This window comes from Zingiber officinale, chromosome 2A (assembly GCF_018446385.1).
Source record: "Zingiber officinale cultivar Zhangliang chromosome 2A, Zo_v1.1, whole genome shotgun sequence".
In the NCBI taxonomy this organism is placed as follows: domain Eukaryota; kingdom Viridiplantae; phylum Streptophyta; class Magnoliopsida; order Zingiberales; family Zingiberaceae; genus Zingiber; species Zingiber officinale.
In genome coordinates, this window is record NC_055988.1 from 134,464,091 (window position 1) to 134,489,709 (window position 25,619).

The following is a 25,619-nucleotide window of genomic DNA, read 5'->3' on the forward strand; positions in this document are numbered from 1 at the left end:
AACAGCTAACCCAGAAGGAGCTGAAGGAGACATAGGAGAAGGCTCTGGAGGTGAGGTAGCTGGTGAAGGGCGATGCGAGGGGCCAGCATCAGTGCTATGAGGCTATTGCGAAGTGGAGGGTTGAGCTAGCGGAGGCTCGACCTGAACCTCGGGCGGAGCAGGGGAAGCATCTGCCTAGCTTGAGGCAGAAGTCGGGGTTGTAACAGGAGGCGGAGGAGGAGGAACAGCGGAAGGGCCCGAGTCTTGGCTAGGATCGGGGGCTCTACGGCGAAGTCTCTGAGCCAAGGGCTGATCGTCCGAGTCAGAATCTTCTGAAGGTAGCCGAACCCTGCGTCTAGAAGAAGGGGGGACATCACGACTCGAGCAGTTATTTACAGAACAGGCCCGTCGAGCCGCCTGAGAGGCTTCTCTGAAGGCAGGGTTGGCGTAGGTTACATTGGCAGATCTTCGACCGCGGCCGCGACTAGGGCTATACATCGGTCGGGGAGGATTAGTTGATTGCGTCGAGGCGGAAGGCCGGGCTATAGGCGGGCCTGGGGATGAACAGTAGCGACAGGTCGGGGATGAACAGAAGCGCCAGGCCGGGATGAAGACAGAGGCCTGGGACGCGCAAAGGAGGCAGATCGGATAGTGGAAGAGACTCGGCGAGGAAGATGGGGTCGAGGATTTGCAGGGGAAGCCACACCGACAGAGGTCGAAGACGAGTAGGGGAGTGATCTCCTTTCTAAAATAACTCGACCACGCCTCATTATCTCCATGTCACTTATAGGAAGAGGTTGAACTTCTGAAGCACGAGTTAAGACCTCAGCTGTACCAGATAGAGTAGGAGGTCAGATACAGTAAGAAAAACAAAATGCATGAAGTTAGAAGAGAACTAAAAGAGAAGCTTACCCAGCGAATGAGGCGTCTCAGGAGTAAGATAGCTCAGACAGAAATAGGATAGCAATTTTTCAGATAATAAACGCGTCAAGTTCAGTTGCCATCCTGCTAAACGAGACGAAGCCTCTATATAGGATGTATCAAGATGAAAATCCCTTAGGGGCGGGCTCGGGGGAAGTGATGATTGCCATCGCAGGGGCCACTCTACCTCATGGGGAAATCGAATGAAGAAGAATTTGCTCCTCCATTTCGGCTCAGAAGGTTGCAGGGGTGAGAAGAAAGCAGTCCGAAGACGAGGCTGGAAGCGGAGCGTGCCTTCTTCATGCTACCGGAGTGTGAAGAAACAATGGAACAAAGGGACAGACCAGGAGAGCTCGCATACGTCGCAGAGCACTACAAATCCACAGAGGATCCTTATCGAATTCGGCGTCAGTTGTCCCAGTGGAATTTTGAAGTGGCGGCACACGTTAGAAAAGAAGGGGTGAAGAGGAAGACGAAGGTCGGCCACAAATTTTTCTTTAAAGAAGGTGCAATATCCCTCAGGAGGAATAAAAAATTGGTGTATGCCGGTGGGAATGATCACATGGGCGTTATCCCCAACTCCGTAGGTATATCCTAGGTCATCCCGATCTAGTTCATCAAAAGTGGATGAGCCAGGAAAATATGTTGCTGCCAGAGAAGACAGAAGAGAGGAGGATGTCATGTGAAAAGAAACAGAAGGAGGAGAGATCAAGCGGGAAGCTACCAACGCAAGAACAGGGATTCAGGCGGGAAGAAGAAGAAGACGTGAAAAGTCTGAAGGCAAAAGAGAGAGGAGATTATTTATAGCCGCTAGGGGTGAGCAGTCAATCCGTCAAACCGACCAACCCGCTTATACCGACTCGAACCGAACCGAAAAAAATGATCCGCCGGATATAGGGCCGGATGTAGGGTCCTAATATTGCATTATCTAATCTAGTAGGGCCGGATAGTTTTTTATCCCAATAACCGAACCAACCCGATCCGATCACCCCTACTTGTAGCAACTAATGTTGATAATCTGTTACACGTTGTAGCAACTATTGTCGATAAACTGCTACACGTTATAATAGTTATTTCCGATTAGCTGCTATAACGTGTAATGAGTAATGTCTATTATCATTTTAAAAATTTTAATTTTTTGTTATATTTATATTTATATTTTATATTTCATTGGATATAGGGTCGGATATCCAAATACCTGACAACTCATCGGATATCTGAAACATAAGAACCGCCGGATATAGGGTCGGATGTAGGTCTCGATTTTACATTATTTGATCTAGTAGGGTCGGATAGTTTTTTACCCCAATAACCGAACCAACCCGATCCGTGATCACCCCTAATAGCCGCTGGGCAGAGGGGCAATTTTGTCAGGCATCATCCACCGGTGCACAATAATTGGCGGGAGCAAAGAGGGTCGATGGATCTTCTTTGAAAAGCGCCCAAGGGTATATCGGGAAAAGTGTCGGCGCAAAGTACGAGGAGATGGATTTCGGGGAAAGACGCGACCGTTTTAAGTGTTCTATGATTCCCGGTCTATTCTTGATCCTCAATTTCCCGCTCTGGAGTTATCCTGACCTGGATTACGGTGGAAAGAGCAGACCGAGGTGTGTGGCTGAGACAGGGCGGTCAGCAGAAAAGGGCACGTTAAACAGGTCGGGATATAAATGCAGACCGGGGTGATTTGTTAAGCTAAGTTAAGCTGTCAGCAAAAAAAGACAAGGAAAATAGGTCGGGGTAAAAAAGGGAATCCCGACCGGGGCTAGATAAAACTTGAACCAGAGGGTCAAAGTACATCTCCATATTGCCAAGGTTCGTAGCGGTCGGGAAACATACAAGACAACTGATAAGAAGCTAATGAGCTAAGGAAAGATTGAAAACAAGCAGTCATGTCATATCATAAGAAGGTTAATATATTATAAGAAGGTTAAATAGTCCAAGGTAAAGACAAATCCAAAGTTACAAATCAAATAGTTTGGGCGAAAGTTTAGCGGTTTCGTTTTTACATTAAAGTTCAGCATATAGTGCTACATCAAGGCTCAGTATCATCAGGAGGTTCAGGGAGGAGAAATAAGTCGTCGTTATCTTTGAAGGAAGGAAATGACCCAGCCAGAAGCTCGTTCATTAGGCGAGCAGTGTCTAAGAAGTCTTCTGAGGGGATGGAGCGAAGCAGATCCTGCTCAAACATTTGACGAGCTCCACCGACCGCGCCATAGCATAGCATAAGATTCCTAAGACCGCCAATCTTCCTCAAGAAGAAGGGAGAGGTGACGTAGGATCGCCTGTATGCTCTTAGATACTCTGCTTCACCTGCCTGATAATTTGCCAGCTCCGCCAGGGACTTCTCAGCGTCGGCTTGGGCCAAAGCCAAATCTTTTTGACTTTGGGAAGCATTCTCTTGAGCTTTCAAAAGATTGGCCTGCATTGATTTGAGTGTTGCTTGGCTGACTTCCCAACTACTTTGGAGGGTCTTCTCCCGGTCGGCACTGGAGGCCAGCTGACCCTGAACATCTGTTAAACTCTTCTGAAGAGTTTCTTGGGTTTCTTGCAGACGACGCCTCTCCGCCTCATAAACCAGTTTGGACTCGCTGGTCTGCAGAGACACCTCCAAGGTCCTTATCTTATCAAAAGCTGTGTGGGAGATGTTCCGGGCAGACTCTGCGGACTCCCTAATCAAGCGTAGATACCTCGCCAGGTCCCCAGGGGTCTGGTTGAGTGGATCACGAGGTGCGAGTGACAACTCCAACTCCTGAAAACGAGCCTTCAACACTTCATTCTCCCTATGCAAGTGGGCGGCATGTTGAATTGCACTTAGGCTGGCGGAACAGGCCTGCATGTAGCATACAAGGAAGAATTATAAGAAATTCCCGAGGAAGAGCCCTGATAAGAGAAAACTCACAGAAACTATCTGGCGGGAAGCTTGGTCCATCCCTTCCAGTGGCGGATTGTTCCAAAATTTCCGATTGCCTACCCTCCAGGACGTGGCTAATTCGCCCTGTAACTGAACCAGGCCGATAGCATAAGGAGCATCTTCTGCAACTTCTTCGGCATCATCAGGCTCGGTGGAGGAAGGTAGGCGCCAGGAGGGGGTGAAGGCATATTTTTTGGAGATCTTCCCCTTGGTTCAAGATGTGGAGGCCGGAGCAGCTATCGAAAGTGAGGTGGATAAAGTGGCAGAACTCCCGGGCTGGTCAATTGTAGGAAAAGGGTCTGCCCGGGAGAGAAGGTCTGAGCGGGAAGAGTGGCCTGCTCGGGAGGTAGATCCCGACCGGGGGTTGGGGCGGATATTCGGGGCGACAGGATGGGAACCTCTGGCCCCAAAGCAATCTCCCGGTCAAGAGTAATAACCCTGGCTTCTGAAGATTGAGAAGTTGCGACTGAGCGATGGCCAGAAGGAAGAGGTGGAGGAGACGCCTGAATCGCTGGAATAACCCTCTTCCTTTTGCGCTGGGGCCAAAATCATTTAGCGGGCGGGGGAGACTCGACTCGCTCTTCATCGGCCTGCTCCAAGGTAGCAAGGTCTTCCGCAGGAGCAGCATCCAGGGGAATAGTTGGGGAAGCTTCCTCCCGAGCTGGTGCAGGTGGGGCAGATTGTGAGGCAGAAGGGGCAGACTGTGAAGAAGCTGCCAAGCCTTGTTTGAGCTCTAAGCTTACGGCTCTCAAAACGGCATTAGGTTGTCCAGAAATCAAACATTTGGCATTCATTGCAGGGAAAATGAGATACCTCAGTTTGTAGAGAATATTTTCCATTGCAGCTAAATGGGTCATGTTATTCTTAATGGAGCATCTATCTTTCATCACAGAATGTGACCAATGTGCGAAAAACTAATGTTGTATGGATGCTTTCAATTTTTTAGGAGAAGAATCGGATGGCATCTTCTGAAGGGATGTGAAGAGCTTATAACTCAAATGAAGGCTCAAAGAAGAGTATACCTTCATTGCAGAGTGATTGATAAAATCCCTTTCCAAATGTACCAAAAAGCTGGGTATAATGTCATCAAAACCGATAGCTTTCAATCTTGGTTGAGACTCCAAAGACGCAAGCACTTAATGTGTAAAGAGACCTCACAGTCTGCTCCTTCCGCCTCGCACTCTGCCCCACTGCGCCACCCGGAGGAAGCTTCCCCAACTATTCCCCTGGATGCTGCTCCTCGGAAGACCTTGCTACCTTGGAGCAGGCCGATGAAGAGCGAGTCGAGTCTCCCCCGCCCGCTAAATGATTTTGGCCCAGCGCAAAAGGAAGAGGGTTATTCCAGCGATTCAGGCGTCTCCTCCACCTCTTCCTTCTGGCCATCGCTCAGTCGCAACTTCTCAATCTTCAGAAGCCAGGGTTATTACTCTTGACCGGGAGATTGCTTTGGGGCCAGAGGTTCCCATCCTGTCGCCCCGAATATCCGCCCCAACCCCCGGTCGGGATCTACCTCCCGAGCAGGCCACTCTTCCCGCTCAGACCTTCTCTCCCGGGCAGACCCTTTTCCTACAATTGACCAGCCCGGGAGTTCTGCCACTTTATCCACCTCACTTTCGATAGCTGCTCCGGCCTCCACATCTTGAACCAAGGGGAAGATCTCCAAAAAATATGCCTTCACCCCCTCCTGGCGCCTACCTTCCTCCACCGAGCCTGATGATGCCGAAGAAGTTGCAGAAGATGCTCCTTATGCTATCGGCCTGGTTCAGTTACAGGGCGAATTAGCCACGTCCTGGAGGGCAGGCAATCAGAAATTTTGGAACAATCCGCCGCTGGAAGGGATGGACCAAGCTTCCCGCCAGATAGTTTCTGTGAGTTTTCTCTTATCAGGGCTCTTCCTCGGGAATTTCTTATAATTCTTCCTTGTATGCTACATGCAGGCCTGTTCCGCCAGCCTAAGTGCAATTCAACATGCCGCCCACTTGCATAGGGAGAATGAAGTGTTGAAGGCTCGTTTTCAGGAGTTGGAGTTGTCACTCGCACCTCGTGATCCACTCAACCAGACCCCTGGGGACCTGGCGAGGTATCTACGCTTGATTAGGGAGTCCGCAGAGTCTGCCCGGAACATCTCCCACACAGCTTTTGATAAGATAAGGACCTTGGAGGTGTCTCTGCAGACCAGCGAGTCCAAACTGGTTTATGAGGCGGAGAGGCGTCGCTCGCTGGTAGTTGAGTTGGATGAGAAGGACGCCCGGTTGACTACCTTATCCTTCAATCTGAAGAGTCTGCAAGAAACCCAAGAAACTCTTCAGAAGAGTTTAACAGATGTTCAGGGTCAGCTGGCCTCCAGTGCCGACCGGGAGAAGACCCTCCAAAGTAGTTGGGAAGTCAGCCAAGCAACACTCAAATCAATGCAGGCCAATCTTTTGAAAGCTCAAGAGAATGCTTCCCAAAGTCAAAAAGATTTGGCTTTGGCCCAAGCCGACGCTGAGAAGTCCCTGGCGGAGCTGGCAAATTATCAGGCAGGTGAAGCAGAGTATCTAAGAGCATACAGGCGATCCTACGTCACCTCTCCCTTCTTCTTGAGGAAGATTGGAGGTCTGATGAATCTTATGCTATGCTATGGCGTGGCCGGCGGGGTCGTCAAATGTTTGAGCAGGATCTGCTTCGCTCCATCCCCTCAGAAGACTTCTTAGACACTGCTCGCCTAATGAACGAGCTTCTGGCTGGGTCATTTCCTTCCTTCAAAGATAACGACGACTTATTTCTCCTCCCTGAACCTCCTGATGATACTGAGCCTTGATGTAGCACTATATGCTGAACTTTAATGTAAAAACGAAACCGCTAAACTTTCGCCCAAACTATTTGCTTTGTAACTTTGGATTTGTCTTTACCTTGGACTATTTAACCTTCTTATAATATATTAACCTTCTTATGATATGACATGACTGCTTGTTTTCAATCTTTCCTTAGCTCATTAGCTTCTTATCAGTTGTCTTGTATGTTTCCCGACCGCTACGAACCTTGGCAATATGGAGATGTACTTTGACCCTCTGGTTCAAGTTTTATCTAGCCCCGGTCGGGATTCCCTTTTTTACCCCGACCTGTTTTCCTTGTCTTTTTTTGCTGACCGCTTAACTTAGCTTAACAAATCACCCCGGTCTGCATTTATATCCCGACCTGTTTAACGTGCCCTTTTCTGCTGACCGCCCTGTCTCAGCCACACACCTCGGTCTGCTCTTTCCACCGTAATCCAGGTCAGGATAACTCCAGAGCGGGAAATCGAGGATCAAGAATAGATCGGGAATCATAGAACACTTAAAACGGTCGCGTCTTTCCCCGAAATCCATCTCCTCGTACTTTGCGCCGACACTTTTCCCGATATACCCTTGGGCGTTTTCAAAGAAGATCCATCGACCCTCTTTGCTCCCGCAATTATTGTGCACCGGTGGATGATGCCTGACGAAATTACCCCTCGCCCAGCGGCTATAAATAATCTCCTCTAACTTGGCCTCTAGACTTTGCACGTCTTCTTATTCCTTCCGCTGGAATCAAGTATTATTCCCGAATATCTGCTTTTATATTGATATTACAAATAAAAAAATTTTAAAATGATAATAGACATTACTCATTACACGTTATAGCGACTAATCGGAAATAACTATTATAACGTGTAGCAGTTTATCGACAATAGTTGCTACAACGTGTAACACTTATCAACATTAGTTGCTACAAGTAGGGGTGATCGGATCGGGTTGGTTCGGTTATTGGGATAAAAAACTATCCGGCCCTACTAGATTAGATAATGCAATATTAGGACCCTACATCCGGCCCTATATCCGGCGGATCATTTTTTTCGGTTCGGTTCGAGTCGGTATAAGCGGGTTGGTCGGTTTGACGGATTGACTGCTCACCCCTAGCGGCTATAAATAATCTCCTCTCTCTTTTGCCTTCAGACTTTTCACGTCTTCTTCTTCTTCCCGCCTGAATCCCTGTTCTTGCGTTGGTAGCTTCCCGCTTGATCTCTCCTCCTTCTGTTTCTTTTCACATGACATCCTCCTCTCTTCTGTCTTCTCTGGCAGCAACATATTTTCCTGGCTCATCCACTTTTGATGAACTAGATCGGGATGACCTAGGATATACCTACGGAGTTGGGGATAACGCCCATGTGATCATTCCCACCGGCATACACCAATTTTTTATTCCTCCTGAGGGATATTGCACCTTCTTTATAGAAAAATTTGTGGTCGACCTTCATCTTCCTCTTCACCCCTTCTTTTCTAACGTGTGCCGCCACTTCAAAATTCCACTGGGACAACTGACGCCGAATTCGATAAGGATCCTCTGTGGATTTGTAGTGCTCTGCGACGTATGCGAGCTCTCCTGGTCTGTCCCTTTGTTCCATTGTTTCTTCACACTCCGGCAGCATCAAGAAGGCACGCTCCGCTTCCAGCCACGTATTCGGACCGTTTTTTTCTCATCCCTGCAACCGAACTGGAGGAGCAAATTCTTCTTCATTCGATTTCCCCATGAGGTAGAGTGGCCTCTGCACTGGCAATCATCACTTCCCCCGAGCCCGCCCCTGGGAGATTTTCATCTTGATACATCCTATATAGAGGCTTCGTCTCGCTTAGCGGGATGACAACTGAACTTATCACGCTTATTATCTGAAGAATTGCTATCCTATTTCCGTCTGAGCTATCTTACTCCCGAGACGCCTCATTCTTGGGTAAGCTTCTCTTTTAGTTCTCTTCTAACTTCATGCATTTTGTTTTTCTTACTATATCTGACCTCCTACTCTATCTCGTACAGCTGAGGTCTTAACTCGTGCTTCGGAAGTTCAACCTCTTCCTATAAGTGACATGGAGATAATGAGGCGTGGTCGAGTTATTTTAGAAAGGAGATCACTCCCCTACTCGTCTTCGACCTCCGTCGGTGTGGCTTCCCCTGCAAATCCTCGACCCCATCTTCCTCGTCGAGTCTCTTCCACTATCTGACCTGCCTCCTTTGCTCGTCCTGTTCATCCCGGACTGCCTGTTCATCCCGGCCTGCCGCCCCTGTTCATCCCAGGGCTCCGCCTACAGCGATGTATAGCCCTAGTCGCGGCCGCGGTCGAAGATCCGCCAATGTAACCTACGCCAACCCTGCCTTCAGAGAAGCCTCTCAGGCGGCTCGACGGGCCCGTTCTGTAAATAACTGCTCGAGTCGTGATGTCCCCCCTTCTTCTAGACGTAGGGTTCGGCTACCTTCAGAAGATTCTGACTCGGACGATCAGCCCTTGGCTCAGAGACTTCGCCGTAGAGCCCCCGATCCTAGCCAAGACTCGGGCCCTTCCGCTGTTCCTCCTCCTCCGCCTCCTGTTACAACCCCGACTTCTGCCTCAAGCTAGGCAGATGCTTCCCCTGCTCCGCCCGAGGTTCAGGTCGAGCCTCCGCTAGCTCAACCCTCCACTTCGCAATAGCCTCATAGCACTGAAGCTGGCCCCTCGCATCGCCCTTCACCAGCTACCTCACCTCCAGAGCCTTCTCCTATGTCTCCTTTAGCTCCTTCTGGGTTAGCTGTTGGGCCTTCTGGCTCAGTTGTCACTACAACAAAAACCCTCATAGACATCGGTTTTCCACCGGTGTCTATTACATTTTCGACCGATGTCTATGATGGCGATGTAAAAGGTCTGCCATTTTAGACATCGGGTTAAAACTGGTGTAGTATCACTTAACAACACTAGTGTTCTAATCGGTTATTAACCGGTGTAGTATCACTTAACGACACAGTTTCATCAACGGTGTAAAACCGATGTAATATTATATGTTAATAACACCAGTTTTGGCAGCGGTGGAAAACCGATGTAATATCAATATTGTTTAACGACGCCGATTCGATTTCGAAATAGTGAAAAACCGATATTATACAACATTTTAATAGTACAAAATTTAGTTAATATTATTATACATCGGTGTATCTAAACACACCAAGTCAATATCCATATAACCAACACATAAATATTATTCTTACAATATAAAAAGATAATAGATATTGTACACATCAAGTCCGTATCCACAAATTACACAAATATTCTTCTTACAACATCAAAAGATAATTAACTATAATGCCTAAATCACATTGGTTGATGACAAATCAAGACAGGGGCTAAATCACCTTGAAAAATTATATCAAGCTTATAGTTGCAGGGAGCAGTGTTGTCATTTTCAGTCAACTTCTGTAAAAATCTTCTACCATTGTTGACTTTATGTTTGTAGCTGATGCCAAACGCATTTCATCAATTTCTATTATAAACAAGGCGTCGCATACAACCCGTCCAACTTGGAGAATTTTTAGGCAACCTGATAGGATGTAGTTGTAATGAGCAAAAAGATCAACAACGAAAGATCAACTGCAATAGATAGGGTACTTACCTGCAACTGGGCATCGAGGATGTGGTTTCTTTGTGCTTATGTAGTGGATTACTGGTTCCTTCTCATAAATGTGCTTGCAGTTCATCCTGCTTGATGAAGAACAACATACAGAAAGAACACGATTTATGACTTTAATAATAATAATAACATACCTTTTGCTTGGGAAACAAAAAAAAGTGAAACTGACTAGTCATAAGCTTCTTCATCACTTGATAAATAAATACACATCAAGCATTGTTCAAGGAACATGAACAATTGAATTAACATAATCTGTTAAAAGGTTTTTTTTGAGTTGTTAGAAGGAAATATAAGTAGAAAGCTATGGAATGTTGTCTACGACATTAACATATCCTGGGAATACGCAAGGACCAATGTTTAATTGTATATGATACCAATGTTTTATTGTATATGATATTCTCATTTTCTAAAAATGCATTATAAACGATTCTAACGTTTTTCCATTCATAATTTCCAAATGGCTTACTATTAATATTTTCTTCAAATTAACATTAACAAGTACAGAAATTTACTGCCTCCTTTGGTCTTGTACTAAAACATTTTACTGTGCTCAACATCATGGTAATGAGCACAGTAAAATGTTTTAAGGATCGAATATACTAATTACCATGATGTTGCAAATCAACCGAAAGAGAGCTAAATCACTGCTTGGTACACTCTACACACTAACAACATGATTCACAAACATAACTGCTACTAGCATTGTAGATCAACATTGTACAACATATGATTACCCAGTATGTAATATTTTTATATTACCAAGATACAGAATATGAAAGAAACAATTGACCAAACCCAAATTCTAAGGTTTTTTCAGCATCAAGAAAAGAAAAAAAAGCAACACGCAAGGATGATCTGAACTTAACAACCATATAAAAAGCATAGAGATTTTTCTCTTAGTGAAAGATGGGACTTGATAAGAAGACAAACACAGTCCCAGAATATGCAATCAATGAGTTAAAGATCGATGCAATGAACTTGCAGGATAATCAGAACAATAAGATAAGATGACATTCATAATTGTATTATTATGCCATAACTAAAATCCATGATGAAGCAATGCCAACTACATCAGATTCTTTCCTACTTTGACAAACACACTCATAATAGCATTAAATAGAAAGTTGACCATAAAAGATTCAGGAATGCCTACTTTATACATGAAAATGCATCAATCAATGAACTTGCCACAAATGAAAACAATATGAGGCATGCATGATAGCAAGGATACACTTTCCAACATCTGAAGCAAGAAGTCTCATTTCAGTGACTTTTGACAATTCCAAATCATCATTACTTTCTGAATCTGAGCTTTCAGACTCTTCATCTTCGTCGCCTTTCTCAATCTGATGAAGAATCCAGCAAACAGTACATAAGCAATAAAGCAAAAAATAGCACAGGAGCCATCAGCCAATCTGACTATCCTCAATGGTGTAACTCAAATTTGCCCCTCAAATAATTCAAATCCTTCAGGACATTATTACTATAAAGGACCATTCTCAGCTAGTAATCACCAACTCAAATAGGCAACCTCATGCACAAACATGTAGCTATCCAAGAAATAGCTTACCTGTAGCCCCTTAATTCTTGCTTAGAAAATTCAAGTCAGAGGCAACAAAAGTTCAAGTTTACCAATCAGTGCGGGAAAATAGCGCATTATCGATCACCACAATGAATTCTCCAAAAAAGCACAGAAAGCTTTCTAATGTTCAAGATAAACAGAAATGAAAAAAAAGTTACGTTTTGTAATTTTGATCCTTTGGATTCAATAGAAGTTCAGGTAGAACCACCCCAAACTCAGTCATAGATCAAATACCTGAGTATAGATGCAAGGAAAGGGGTTGGTCTCCAGGTCCCTTAACACAGCGTGGAGGGACAACGACAAGAAATCCACCACATACCCTTTCCCTTTGTCGGCATCGCTCAGCCAAATCACCCTCCTGCAGGATCCATTCACATCTGAAAGAAGATAAGAAGCAAGAAACTGAGTGAGCATGGCACTTATACCTTGAGGTGACGTAGAGAGTTCCAGGTGACTCCATGGGTCGGGAACCGAGGGCAACGGTGACGCCAGGCTCAACATGCATCAGCTCCTCGCCATCGTCGGATTCCAACAGGGGTCGTCCATCATTGTCGACGACGTGACCATCAAAGTGCAGCAGCCCTAAACCCATAGCGGGAGTATCTTAGGGTTCTTAGGACACAATGGCCCGTTTTAATCTAGCACAGAGAGCTCAAAGGCCTTCTTCATAAGGCCTCTCCGGTGCTTGGAAAAGGTCACCTACTGGCTGGCCAGGTTCTCTATCCTCCTCATCTGTGTCTTCCCCCTCACCATGTCGACCGATTAGTTGATAACACACTTGGAGGCAGCGCCGAATCCTACCGCGAGCAGCAAAATCAGCGAGCAAGGAGCTCCGATCAGTCCTGACCACGCGAGGATCGACAAGGAGGGATCAAATCAGAAAAAGGAGATGAGGAATCGAGGTTACCAGATATGGGATCGAGAAAGAGTGGAGGAGGGTGACTCAGCGACGACTCCAAGCCCACAGGCAGCCTCTTCTCACCCAAAGGGAGGAGTTGGAGGAGGGAGAAGCAAGGACGCCCTGTGTTGATCCTGATCGGGAGAGGAAGGGGCATCGATCTAGGAAAGGGAAGAGGGAGATGAGGTGACGATATACGGTGGACGACGCGATATAGGTTTAGGTTTAGAGGGAAGGGTAAAGTGTTGTAAATTTCGGCTAAGTATTGGTGGGAAAATTATATTATTTTATTTTATCATAGACACCGGGTTTTAAAAATCACTGTTAAAATTGGTGTCTATTAACGAAAAAAGGCGCTCATAGACATCGGCTTAAAAACCGATGTCTATGAGCGAAAATTTGCGCTTATAGACATCGGTTTTTGGAAAACTCGGTGTAAAATACTCAAATACATCGATTTTTGCTTAAAACCGTTGTTGTTCCACCGATGTCTATGAGGGTTTTTCTTGTAGTGCCTTCCCAACCACCACCACCTGTTCCTCTCTATTATCGTACCACTGCTCCTTCTGAGGCTGAGTTACAGTCATGACAAGATGTTCCCACCAACTCCTTGACAATGAAAGGTCGCTTGGCCACTTTGTGGGAAGAAAGTATGCATCAGATGGAACTCTTGCCGCCCCCTGCCCAGATGGATAGATTCTCTAAGCTGCATATCAAGGTAAGCTTCCATAATTGATTACCACAGCTATTATCCTCCCCATTCTTATCAGATGGTTCCTTTATGTCCCAGGCCTATGCAGAGTCCTTAATAATAAACCAGTCCTTCCATGCTGTTCATCATCAAAATAAGGTGCTGCGCGATATGGTAACAGAATGGAGCTTCAATTAAAGGACCCTGCGCAGGCTAGTCACGCCTTGAGAGCCGAAATAAATGATTTGACCAAAAAGAAGAACCATCTGGAGGTATCCTTGGCTCATACTAACCACAAGCTTAAGGGTCTTCAAGAAGAAAAAAGCCAGGTCGATGTCGTGCACCAGCAACGCATGGATCAGAAAGCTTTGGAGCATCAGCGAGCTATTGATCAATTGACCCAGAAGCTGCGGGCTGCCGAAACTTTAGCACAGGAGCAGGACAAGAAATTAAAATCCCAGGCGGCCCAATTAACGTCTCAAGGGGCAGAACTTCTGGCAGCCCGGACTGAACTGGCCCAGGCCCGAGCTACAGCTGAAGGAGTATCTACAGCCCTGACTATTTATAAGGAAGGGAGAATGATCGGTATAAACAGAGCCGCGACTGCACCTGCGTTCTCCAGAGTTTTGTACACAAGCGGGACAACGTTTCTCCACATCTATTGTATATGGTGCGGCTGGGGCTCTGCGACAACTTTACAAACAGGGCTACTTAAAATCAGCTCCTCCCGCTGAGTTTTTAGATCTTGACCGGATCCTTAAAGAGATCCTGGATGACATTTTTGCTCCTTTCAAATGATTATCACTGACTGCTTATGTATAATGACTTAACAACTTCTTGTGAATTACTTCATTATTTTTCCGCTGGCACTTTAAGGCTTACTTTGTTAAAATTTCTTAGTTTGTCGAAAGAAACATTAGGATATACGCTCGACATACCCTCTTACCGTGACTATCTCTGGTCTACTAGCCTCAACACTATCCCGACCACAAACATTTGTCACCCGTTTCTTCTTCTTTATATGACTCTTTAAACTCGATAAGGTCGCAAGTAGTTAGCACTCCAAGGTCGATCTAACCTTTTGCCCTGATTATCCTGCAAATAATAAGCTCCAGACGATAATTTCTTGATAACTTTGTAAGGCTCATCCCACTGCAGTGCTAACTTGGCCACATCTCCTATAGGCTTAATTTGCTTCCAGACCAGATCTCCTTCCCTAAAGAATCAAGGAATCACTTTTCTGTTATAATTTTTCCTCATTCTTTGTCGAGGCCTGTACCGAGCCGCTGGCCTATCACGGGTTTCACTAATGAGATCCAGTTCAGCCAATCGCCGCTCGGTGTTCTCTTCGTAGATTCCCACCGCGTTCCAGCAGGAGGCTGAGGAGGAGGAATAGCGAAGGTCAGTTCGCCAGATCGGGGCCCACCACAAGTCTCCTCGAGCTACAATGACCGTCCGAGTCGTAATCTTCTGAAGGCAGCCGAACCTCGCCCAGAAGATAGCTGGGGACATCACGACTTAAGCGCTTATTTGCTGCACTGTGCCCGGCCGAGCCGCCTGAGGCTTCTCCAAGGCGTGGTCATGAGGCTTACTGGACAGTATCTTCGACCGCTACCGCCGATCAGGGCTACATCGGCTTCTGGGGTTGATTGCGTCGAGGCGGAAGGCCGGGCTATAGGCGGGCCTGGGGATGAACAGTAGCGACAGGTCGGGGATGAACAGAAGCGCCAGGCCGGGATGAAGACAGAGGCCTGGGACGCGCAAAGGAGGCAGATCGGATAGTGGAAGAGACTCGGCGAGGAAGATGGGGTCGAGGATTTGCAGGGGAAGCCACACCGACAGAGGTCGAAGACGAGTAGGGGAGTGATCTCCTTTCTAAAATAACTCGACCACGCCTCATTATCTCCATGTCACTTATAGGAAGAGGTTGAACTTCTGAAGCACGAGTTAAGACCTCAGCTGTACCAGATAGAGTAGGAGGTCAGATACAGTAAGAAAAACAAAATGCATGAAGTTAGAAGAGAACTAAAAGAGAAGCTTACCCAGCGAATGAGGCGTCTCAGGAGTAAGATAGCTCAGACAGAAATAGGATAGCAATTTTTCAGATAATAAACGCGTCAAGTTCAGTTGCCATCCTGCTAAACGAGACGAAGCCTCTATATAGGATGTATCAAGATGAAAATCCCTTAGGGGCGGGCTCGGGGGAAGTGATGATTGCCATCGCAGGGGCCACTCTACCTCATGGGGAAATCGAATGAAGAAGAATTTGCTCCTCCATTTCGGCTCAGAAGGTTGCAGGGGTGAGAAGAAAGCAGTCCGAAGACGAGGCTGGAAGCGGAGCGTGCCTTCTTCATGCTACCGGAGTGTGAAGAAACAATGGAACAAAGGGACAGACCAGGAGAGCTCGCATACGTCGCAGAGCACTACAAATCCACAGAGGATCCTTATCGAATTCGGCGTCAGTTGTCCCAGTGGAATTTTGAAGTGGCGGCACACGTTAGAAAAGAAGGGGTGAAGAGGAAGACGAAGGTCGGCCACAAATTTTTCTTTAAAGAAGGTGCAATATCCCTCAGGAGGAATAAAAAATTGGTGTATGCCGGTGGGAATGATCACATGGGCGTTATCCCCAACTCCGTAGGTATATCCTAGGTCATCCCGATCTAGTTCATCAAAAGTGGATGAGCCAGGAAAATATGTTGCTGCCAGAGAAGACAGAAGAGAGGAGGATGTCATGTGAAAAGAAACAGAAGGAGGAGAGATCAAGCGGGAAGCTACCAACGCAAGAACAGGGATTCAGGCGGGAAGAAGAAGAAGACGTGAAAAGTCTGAAGGCAAAAGAGAGAGGAGATTATTTATAGCCGCTAGGGGTGAGCAGTCAATCCGTCAAACCGACCAACCCGCTTATACCGACTCGAACCGAACCGAAAAAAATGATCCGCCGGATATAGGGCCGGATGTAGGGTCCTAATATTGCATTATCTAATCTAGTAGGGCCGGATAGTTTTTATCCCAATAACCGAACCAACCCGATCCGATCACCCCTACTTGTAGCAACTAATGTTGATAACTTACACGTTGTAGCAACTATTGTCGATAAGCTGCTACACGTTGTAATAATTATTTCCGATTAGTTGCTATAACGTGTAATGAGTAATGTCTATTATCATTTTAAAAAATTTTATTTTTTTTGTTATATTTATATTTATATTTTATATTTCATTGGATATAGGGTCGGATATCCAAATAACTGATAACCCATCGGATATCTGAAACATAAGAACCGCCGGATATAGGGCTGGATGTAGGTCCCGATTTTGCATTATCTGATCTAATAGGGCCGGATAGTTTTTTACCCCAATAACCGAACCAACCAGATCCGTGATCACCCCTAATAGCCGCTGGGCAGAGGGGCAATTTTGTCAGGCATCATCCACCGGTGCACAATAATTGGCGGGAGCAAAGAGGGTCGATGGATCTTCTTTGAAAAGCGCCCAAGGGTATATCGGGAAAAGTGTCGGCGCAAAGTACGAGGAGATGGATTTCGGGGAAAGACGCGACCGTTTTAAGTGTTCTATGATTCCCGGTCTATTCTTGATCCTCAATTTCCCGCTCTGGAGTTATCCTGACCTGGATTACGGTGGAAAGAGCAGACCGAGGTGTGTGGCTGAGACAGGGCGGTCAGCAGAAAAGGGCACGTTAAACAGGTCGGGATATAAATGCAGACCGGGGTGATTTGTTAAGCTAAGTTAAGCTGTCAGCAAAAAAAGACAAGGAAAATAGGTCGGGGTAAAAAAGGGAATCCCGACCGGGGCTAGATAAAACTTGAACCAGAGGGTCAAAGTACATCTCCATATTGCCAAGGTTCGTAGCGGTCGGGAAACATACAAGACAACTGATAAGAAGCTAATGAGCTAAGGAAAGATTGAAAACAAGCAGTCATGTCATATCATAAGAAGGTTAATATATTATAAGAAGGTTAAATAGTCCAAGGTAAAGACAAATCCAAAGTTACAAATCAAATAGTTTGGGCGAAAGTTTAGCGGTTTCGTTTTTACATTAAAGTTCAGCATATAGTGCTACATCAAGGCTCAGTATCATCAGGAGGTTCAGGGAGGAGAAATAAGTCGTCGTCATCTTTGAAGGAAGGAAATGACCCAGCCAGAAGCTCGTTCATTAGGCGAGCAGTGTCTAAGAAGTCTTCTGAGGGGATGGAGCGAAGCAGATCCTGCTCAAACATTTGACGAGCTCCGCCGACCGCGCCATAGCATAGCATAAGATTCATCAGACCTCCAATCTTCCTCAAGAAGAAGGGAGAGGTGACGTAGGATCGCCTGTATGCTCTTAGATACTCTGCTTCACCTGCCTGATAATTTGCCAGCTCCGCCAGGGCCTTCTCAGCGTCGGCTTGGGCCAAAGCCAAATCTTTTTGACTTTGGGAAGCATTCTCTTGAGCTTTCAAAAGATTGGCCTGCATTGATTTGAGTGTTGCTTGGCTGACTTCCCAGCTACTTTGGAGGGTCTTCTCCCGGTCGGCACTGGAGGCCAGCTGACCCTGAACATCTGTTAAACTCTTCTGAAGAGTTTCTTGGGTTTCTTGCAGACTCTTCAGATCGAAGGATAAGGTAGTCAACCGGGCGTCCTTCTCATCCAACTCAACTACCAGCGAGCGACGCCTCTCCGCCTCATAAACCAGTTTGGACTCGCTGGTCTGCAGAGACACCTCCAAGGTCCTTATCTTATCAAAAGCTGCGTGGGAGATGTTCCGGGCAGACTCTGCGGACTCCCTAATCAAGCGTAGATACCCCGCCAGGTCCCCAGGGGTCTGGTTGAGTGGATCACGGGGTGCGAGTGACAACTCCAACTCCTGAAAACGAGCCTTCAACACTTCATTCTCCCTATGCAAGTGGGCGGCATGTTGAATTGCACTTAGGCTGGCGGAACAGGCCTGCATGTAGCATACAAGGAAGAATTATAAGAAATTCCCGAGGAAGAGCCCTGATAAGAGAAAACTCACAGAAACTATCTGGCGGGAAGCTTGGTCCATCCCTTCCAGCGGCGGATTGTTCCAAAATTTCTGATTGCCTGCCCTCCAGGACGTGGCTAATTCGCCCTGTAACTGAACCAGGCCGATAGCATAAGGAGCATCTTCTGCAACTTCTTCGGCATCATCAGGCTCGGTGGAGGAAGGTAGGCGCCAGGAGGGGGTGAAGGCATATTTTTTGGAGATCTTCCCCTTGGTTCAAGATGTGGAGGCCGGAGTAGCTATCGAAAGTGAGGTGGATAAAGTGGCAGAACTCTCGGGCTGGTCAATTGCAGGAAAAGGGTCTGCCCGGGAGAGAAGGTCTGAGCGGGAAGAGTGGCCTGCTCGGGAGGTAGATCCCGACCGGGGGTTGGGGCGGATATTCGGGGCGACAGGATGGGAACCTCTGGCCCCAAAGCAATCTCCCGGTCAAGAGTAATAACCCTAGCTTCTGAAGATTGAGAAGTTGTGACTGAGCGATGGCCAGAAGGAAGAGGTGGAGGAGACGCCTGAATCGCTGGAATAACCCTCTTCCTTTTGCGCTGGGGCCAAAATCATTTAGCGGGCGGGGGAGACTCGACTCGCTCTTCATCGGCCTGCTCCAAGGTAGCAAGGTCTTCCGCAGGAGCAGCATCCAGGGGAATAGTTGGGGAAGCTTCCTCCCGAGCTGGTGCAGGTGGGGCAGATTGTGAGGCAGAAGGGGCAGATTGTGAAGAAGCAGTCAAGCCTTGTTTGAGCTTCAAGCTCAAAGCTTTCAAAACGGCGAGAGATTGTTGTTTTATATTTGAAAAATAGGCCCGGAGCATAGCAGCCTCTGTAAAGTAAAAGAAAGATACCTCAGTTAGCGAATAATTGCAAGAAGGAAAACAGGGTCTTACCTAACGGAGCCCCTATCTCTGCCTGAACTAGGCTGAGCCTGAAAGAATACAAAAAATCTTCCAACAGTAATATAGACAAGCGAACGCTCATGCCTTGAAGTTTTTCTGAAGTGGCGTCGCAGGAAGACTGATGTTGGTGCATAGGAAGATTGGAAGGAATGTCAGAGTGCCATTGGGTCGGCTCAACCAAGGGGTCGGGTAATCTGATAAAGAAGAAACGAGATTTCCACCCTTTGTTGGAAGAGGACATGTCAGAAAAGAACTTATAACCAGGTCTAGCCTGTACTATGAATACTCCCGAGTGTTTGAAAGAATAAAAATGATGGAATAGCTGAACAGTCGAGGAATTTGGTATATGAGACATAGAATGATATGCCACATACAACTCAAGAAGTTGGGAGCAAATTGAGAAGGGCAGATACCAAAGTAGCGGCTCGGGAGGAGATAAAAGGATGTATGGGAAAACGAAGACCTCCTAGTTGATCCTAAAAACAGTCATGGCTCCTTCAGACCCTTCGCATATTTCACTGCACTAGGAGGAAGCTTCACTGGTAATTTCAATATTCGACCATTCTTTCACTGGGAAGTCCGATGATGAAGTTGGTAAGTCTCCCCTCACTACCTTATAAATGCATCTTGTGGGATAACCAAGTTTGCAAAAGGATTATTTATTCTTCTTATATCCTCCCCTCTTCCTTCACATCACCTCTCACTATGCTCTCTTCCTCGATTGCTCTCTTTCTGAGGTTCCCATCCTGTCAGTTCATATCCGCCCCAACCCCCGGTCGGGATCTACCTCCCGAGCAGGCCACTCTTCCCGCTCAGACCTTCTCTCCCGGGCAGACCCTTTTCCTACAATTGACCAGCCCGGGAGTTCTGCCACTTTATCCACCTCACTTTCGATAGCTGCTCCGGCCTCCACATCTTGAACCAAGGGGAAGATCTCCAAAAAATATGCCTTCACCCCCTCCTGGCGCCTACCTTCCTCCACCGAGCCTGATGATGCCGAAGAAGTTGCAGAAGATGCTCCTTATGCTATCGGCCTGGTTCAGTTACAGGGCGAATTAGCCACGTCCTGGAGGGTAGGCAATCGGAAATTTTGGAACAATCCGCCACTGGAAGGGATGGACCAAGCTTCCCGCCAGATAGTTTCTGTGAGTTTTCTCTTATCAGGGCTCTTCCTCGGGAATTTCTTATAATTCTTCCTTGTATGCTACATGCAGGCCTGTTCCGCCAGCCTAAGTGCAATTCAACATGCCGCCCACTTGCATAGGGAGAATGAAGTGTTGAAGGCTCGTTTTCAGGAGTTGGAGTTGTCACTCGCACCCCGTGATCCACTCAACCAGACCCCTGGGGACCTGGCGGGGTATCTACGCTTGATTAGGGAGTCCGCAGAGTCTGCCCGGAACATCTCCCACGCAGCTTTTGATAAGATAAGGACCTTGGAGGTGTCTCTGCAGACCAGCGAGTCCAAACTGGTTTATGAGGCGGAGAGGCGTCGCTCGCTGGTAGTTGAGTTGGATGAGAAGGACGCCCGGTTGACTACCTTATCCTTCGATCTGAAGAGTCTGCAAGAAACCCAAGAAACTCTTCAGAAGAGTTTAACAGATGTTCAGGGTCAGCTGGCCTCCAGTGCCGACCGGGAGAAGACCCTCCAAAGTAGCTGGGAAGTCAGCCAAGCAACACTCAAATCAATGCAGGCCAATCTTTTGAAAGCTCAAGAGAATGCTTCCCAAAGTCAAAAAGATTTGGCTTTGGCCCAAGCCGACGCTGAGAAGTCCCTGGCGGAGCTGGCAAATTATCAGGCAGGTGAAGCAGAGTATCTAAGAGCATACAGGCGATCCTACGTCACCTCTCCCTTCTTCTTGAGGAAGATTGGAGGTCTGATGAATCTTATGCTATGCTATGGCGCGGCCGGCGGGGTCGTCAAATGTTTGAGCAGGATCTGCTTCGCTCCATCCCCTCAGAAGACTTCTTAGACACTGCTCGCCTAATGAACGAGCTTCTGGCTGGGTCATTTCCTTCCTTCAAAGATAACGACGACTTATTTCTCCTCCCTGAACCTCCTGATGATACTGAGCCTTGATGTAGCACTATATGCTGAACTTTAATGTAAAAACGAAACCGCTAAACTTTCGCCCAAACTATTTGCTTTGTAACTTTGGATTTGTCTTTACCTTGGACTATTTAACCTTCTTATAATATATTAACCTTCTTATGATATGACATGACTGCTTGTTTTCAATCTTTCCTTAGCTCATTAGCTTCTTATCAGTTGTCTTGTATGTTTCCCGACCGCTACGAACCTTGGCAATATGGAGATGTACTTTGACCCTCTGGTTCAAGTTTTATCTAGCCCCGGTCGGGATTCCCTTTTTTACCCCGACCTGTTTTCCTTGTCTTTTTTTGCTGACCGCTTAACTTAGCTTAACAAATCACCCCGGTCTGCATTTATATCCCGACCTGTTTAACGTGCCCTTTTCTGCTGACCGCCCTGTCTCAGCCACACACCTCGGTCTGCTCTTTCCACCGTAATCCAGGTCAGGATAACTCCAGAGCGGGAAATCGAGGATCAAGAATAGATCGGGAATCATAGAACACTTAAAACGGTCGCGTCTTTCCCCGAAATCCATCTCCTCGTACTTTGCGCCGACACTTTTCCCGATATACCCTTGGGCGTTTTTCAAAGAAGATCCATCGACCCTCTTTGCTCCCGCGAATTATTGTGCACCGGTGGATGATGCCTGACGAAATTACCCCTCTGCCCAGCGGCTATTAGGGGTGATCACGGATCGGGTTGGTTCGGTTATTGGGGTAAAAAACTATCCGGCCCTACTAGATCAGATAATGTAAAATCGGGACCTACATCCGACCCTATATCCGGCGGTTCTTATGTTTCAGATATCCGACGAGTTGTCAGTTATTTGGATATTCGACCCTATATCCAATGAAATATAAAATATAAATATAAATATAACAAAAAAATAAAAATTTTTAAAATGATAATAGACATTACTCATTACACGTTATAGCAGCTAATCGGAAATAACTATTATAACGTGTAGCAGTTTATCGACAATAGTTGCTACAACGTGTAACAGCTTATCAACATTAGTTGCTACAAGTAGGGGTGATCGGATCGGGTTGGTTCGGTTATTGGGATAAAAAACTATCCGGCCCTACTAGATTAGATAATGCAATATTAGGACCCTACATCCGACCCTATATCCGGCGGATCATTTTTTTTCGGTTTGGTTCGAGTCGGTATATGCGGGTTGGTCGGTTTGACGGATTGACTGCTCACCCCTAGCGGCTATAAATAATCTCCTCTCTCTTTTGCCTTCAGACTTTTCACGTCTTCTTCTTCTTCCCGCCTGAATCCCTGTTCTTGCGTTGGTAGCTTCCCGCTTGATCTCTCCTCCTTCTGTTTCTTTTCACATGACATCCTCCTCTCTTCTGTCTTCTCTGGCAGCAACATATTTTCCTGGCTCATCCACTTTCGACGAACTAGATCGGGATGACCTAGGATATACCTACGGAGTTGGGGATAACGCCCATGTGATCATTCCCACCGGCATACACCAATTTTTTATTCCTCCTGAGGGATATTGCACCTTCTTTATAGAAAAATTTGTGGTCGACCTTCATCTTCCTCTTCACCCCTTCTTTTCTAACGTGTGCCGCCACTTCAAAATTCCACTGGGACAACTGACGCCGAATTCGATAAGGATCCTCTGTGGATTTGTAGTGCTCTGCGACGTATGCGAGCTCTCCTGGTCTGTCCCTTTGTTCCATTGTTTCTTCACACTCCGGCAGCATCAAGAAGGCACGCTCCGCTTCCAGCCACGTATTCGGACCGTTTTTTTCTCATCCCTGCAACCTTCTGAGCCGAACTGGAGGAGCAAATTCTTCTTCATTCGATTTCCCCATGAGGTAGAGTGGCCCCTGCGATGGCAATCATCACTTCCCCCGAGCCCGCCCCTAAGGGATTTTCATCTTGATACATCCTATATAGAGGCTTCGTCTCGTTTAGCAGGATGACAACTGAACTTGACGCGTTTATTATCTGAAGAATTGCTATCCTATTTCCGTCTGAGCTATCTTACTCCTGAGACGCCTCATTCGCTGGGTAAGCTTCTCTTTTAGTTCTCTTCTAACTTCATGCATTTTGTTTTTCTTACTGTATCTGACCTCCTACTCTATCTGGTACAGCTGAGGTCTTAACTCGTGCTTCAGAAGTTCAACCTCTTCCTATAAGTGACATGGAGATAATGAGGCGTGGTCGAGTTATTTTAGAAAGGAGATCACTCTCCTACTCGTCTTCGACCTCTGTCGGTGTGGCTTCCCCTGCAAATCCTCGACCCCATCTTCCTCGCCGAGTCTCTTCCACTATCCGATCTGCCTCCTTTGCGCGTCCCAGGCCTCTGTCTTCATCCCGGCCTGGCGCTTCTGTTCATCCCCGACCTGTCGCTACTGTTCATCCCCAGGCCCGCCTACAGCCCGGCCTTCCGCCTCGACGCAATCAACTAATCCTCCCCGACCGATGTATAGCCCTAGTCGCGGCCGCGGTCGAAGATCTGCCAATGTAACCTACTCCAACCCTGCCTTCAGAGAAGCCTCTCAGGCGGCTCGACGGGCCCGTTCTGTAAATAACTGCTCGAGTCGTGATGTCCCCCCTTCTTCTAGACGTAGGGTTCGGCTACCTTCAGAAGATTCTGACTCGGACGATCAGCCCTTGGCTCAGAGACTTCGCCGTAGAGCCCCCGATCCTAGCCAAGACTCGGGCCCTTCCGCTGTTCCTCCTCCTCCGCCTCCTGTTACAACCCCGACTTCTGCCTCAAGCTAGGCAGATGCTTCCCCTGCTCCGCCCGAGGTTCAGGTCGAGCCTCCGCTAGCTCAACCCTCCACTTCGCAATAGCCTCATAGCACTGATGCTGGCCCCTCGCATCGCCCTTCACCAGCTACCTCACCTCCAGAGCCTTCTCCTATGTCTCCTTCAGCTCCTTCTGGGTTAGCTGTTGGGCCTTCTGGCTCAGTTGTCACTACAACAAAAACCCTCATAGACATCGGTTTTCCACCGGTGTCTATTACATTTTCGACCGATGTCTATGATGGCGATGTAAAAGGTCTGCCATTTTAGACATCGGGTTAAAACTGGTGTAGTATCACTTAACAACACTAGTGTTCTAATCGGTTATTAACCGGTGTAGTATCACTTAACGACACAGTTTCATCAACGGTGTAAAACCGATGTAATATTATATGTTAATAACACCAGTTTTGGCAGCGGTGGAAAACCGATGTAATATCAATATTGTTTAACGACGCCGATTCGATTTCTGAAATAGTGAAAAACCGATATTATACAACATTTTAATAGTACAAAATTTAGTTAATATTATTATACATCGGTGTATCTAAACACACCAAGTCAATATCCATATAACCAACACATAAATATTATTCTTACAATATAAAAAGATAATAGATATTGTACACATCAAGTCCGTATCCACAAATTACACAAATATTCTTCTTACAACATCAAAAGATAATTAACTATAATGCCTAAATCACATTGGTTGATGACAAATCACTGACAGAGGCTAAATCACCTTGAAAAATTATATCAAGCTTATAGTTGCAGGGAGTAGTGTTGCCATTTTCAGTCAACTTCTGTAAAAATCTTCTACCATTGTTGACTTTATGTTTGTAGTTGATGCCAAACACATTTCATCAATTTCTATTGTAAGCAAGGAGTCGCATACAACCCGTCCAACTTGGAGAATTTTTAGGCAACCTGATAGGATGTAGTTGTAATGAGCAAAAAGATCAACAACGAAAGATCAACTGCAATAGATAGGGCACTTACCTGCAACTGGGCATCGAGGATGTGGTTTCTTTGTGCTTATGTAGTGGATTACTGGTTCCTTCTCATAAATGTGCTTGCAGTCCATCTTGCTTAATGAAGAACAATAGACAGAAAGAACACGGTTTATGACTTTAATAATAATAATAACATACCTTTTGCTTGGGAAACAAAAAAAAAAGTGAAACAGACTAGTCATAAGCTTCTTCATCACTTGATAAATAAATATACATCAAGCATTGTTCAAGGAACATGAACAATTGAATCAATAGAATCTGTTAAAAGTTTTTTTTGAGTTGTTAGTAGGAAATATAAGTAGAAAGCTATGGAATGTTGTCTACGACATTAACATATCCTGGGAATACTCAAGGACCAATGTTTAATTGTATATGATACCAATGTTTTATTGTATATGATATTCTCATTTTCTAAAAATGCATTA

At 46.4% G+C, this 25,619-nt stretch overlaps 1 protein-coding gene across 1 annotated transcript; it reads right to left on the reverse strand.

The window, feature by feature from the left end:
* Window positions 1-11,414: 11,414 nt before the first annotated feature.
* Window positions 11,415-12,413, reverse strand: LOC122044009 (chloride conductance regulatory protein ICln-like). Its single transcript, XM_042604559.1, has 3 exons — window positions 12,247-12,413; window positions 12,056-12,179; window positions 11,415-11,585 (listed from the first exon to the last, which is right to left on the reverse strand). Exons 1-3 carry the CDS (start codon window positions 12,411-12,413, stop codon window positions 11,415-11,417), a joined length of 462 nt encoding a protein of 153 aa, XP_042460493.1.
* Between the last annotated feature and the right edge of the window lie 13,206 nt (window positions 12,414-25,619).

Coding starts and splice junctions, on each gene's coding strand:
- LOC122044009 (XM_042604559.1), bottom strand. CDS start 12,413: ATGGGTTTAGGGCTGCTGCACTTTGATGGTCACGTCGTCGACAATGAT. Junction 12,180..12,246: donor ACTCTCTACGTCACCTCAAG/GTATAAGTGCCA, acceptor TGGATCCTGCAG/GAGGGTGATTTGGCTGAGCG. Junction 11,586..12,055: donor TTCCTTGCATCTATACTCAG/GTATTTGATCTA, acceptor ATTCTTCATCAG/ATTGAGAAAGGCGACGAAGA.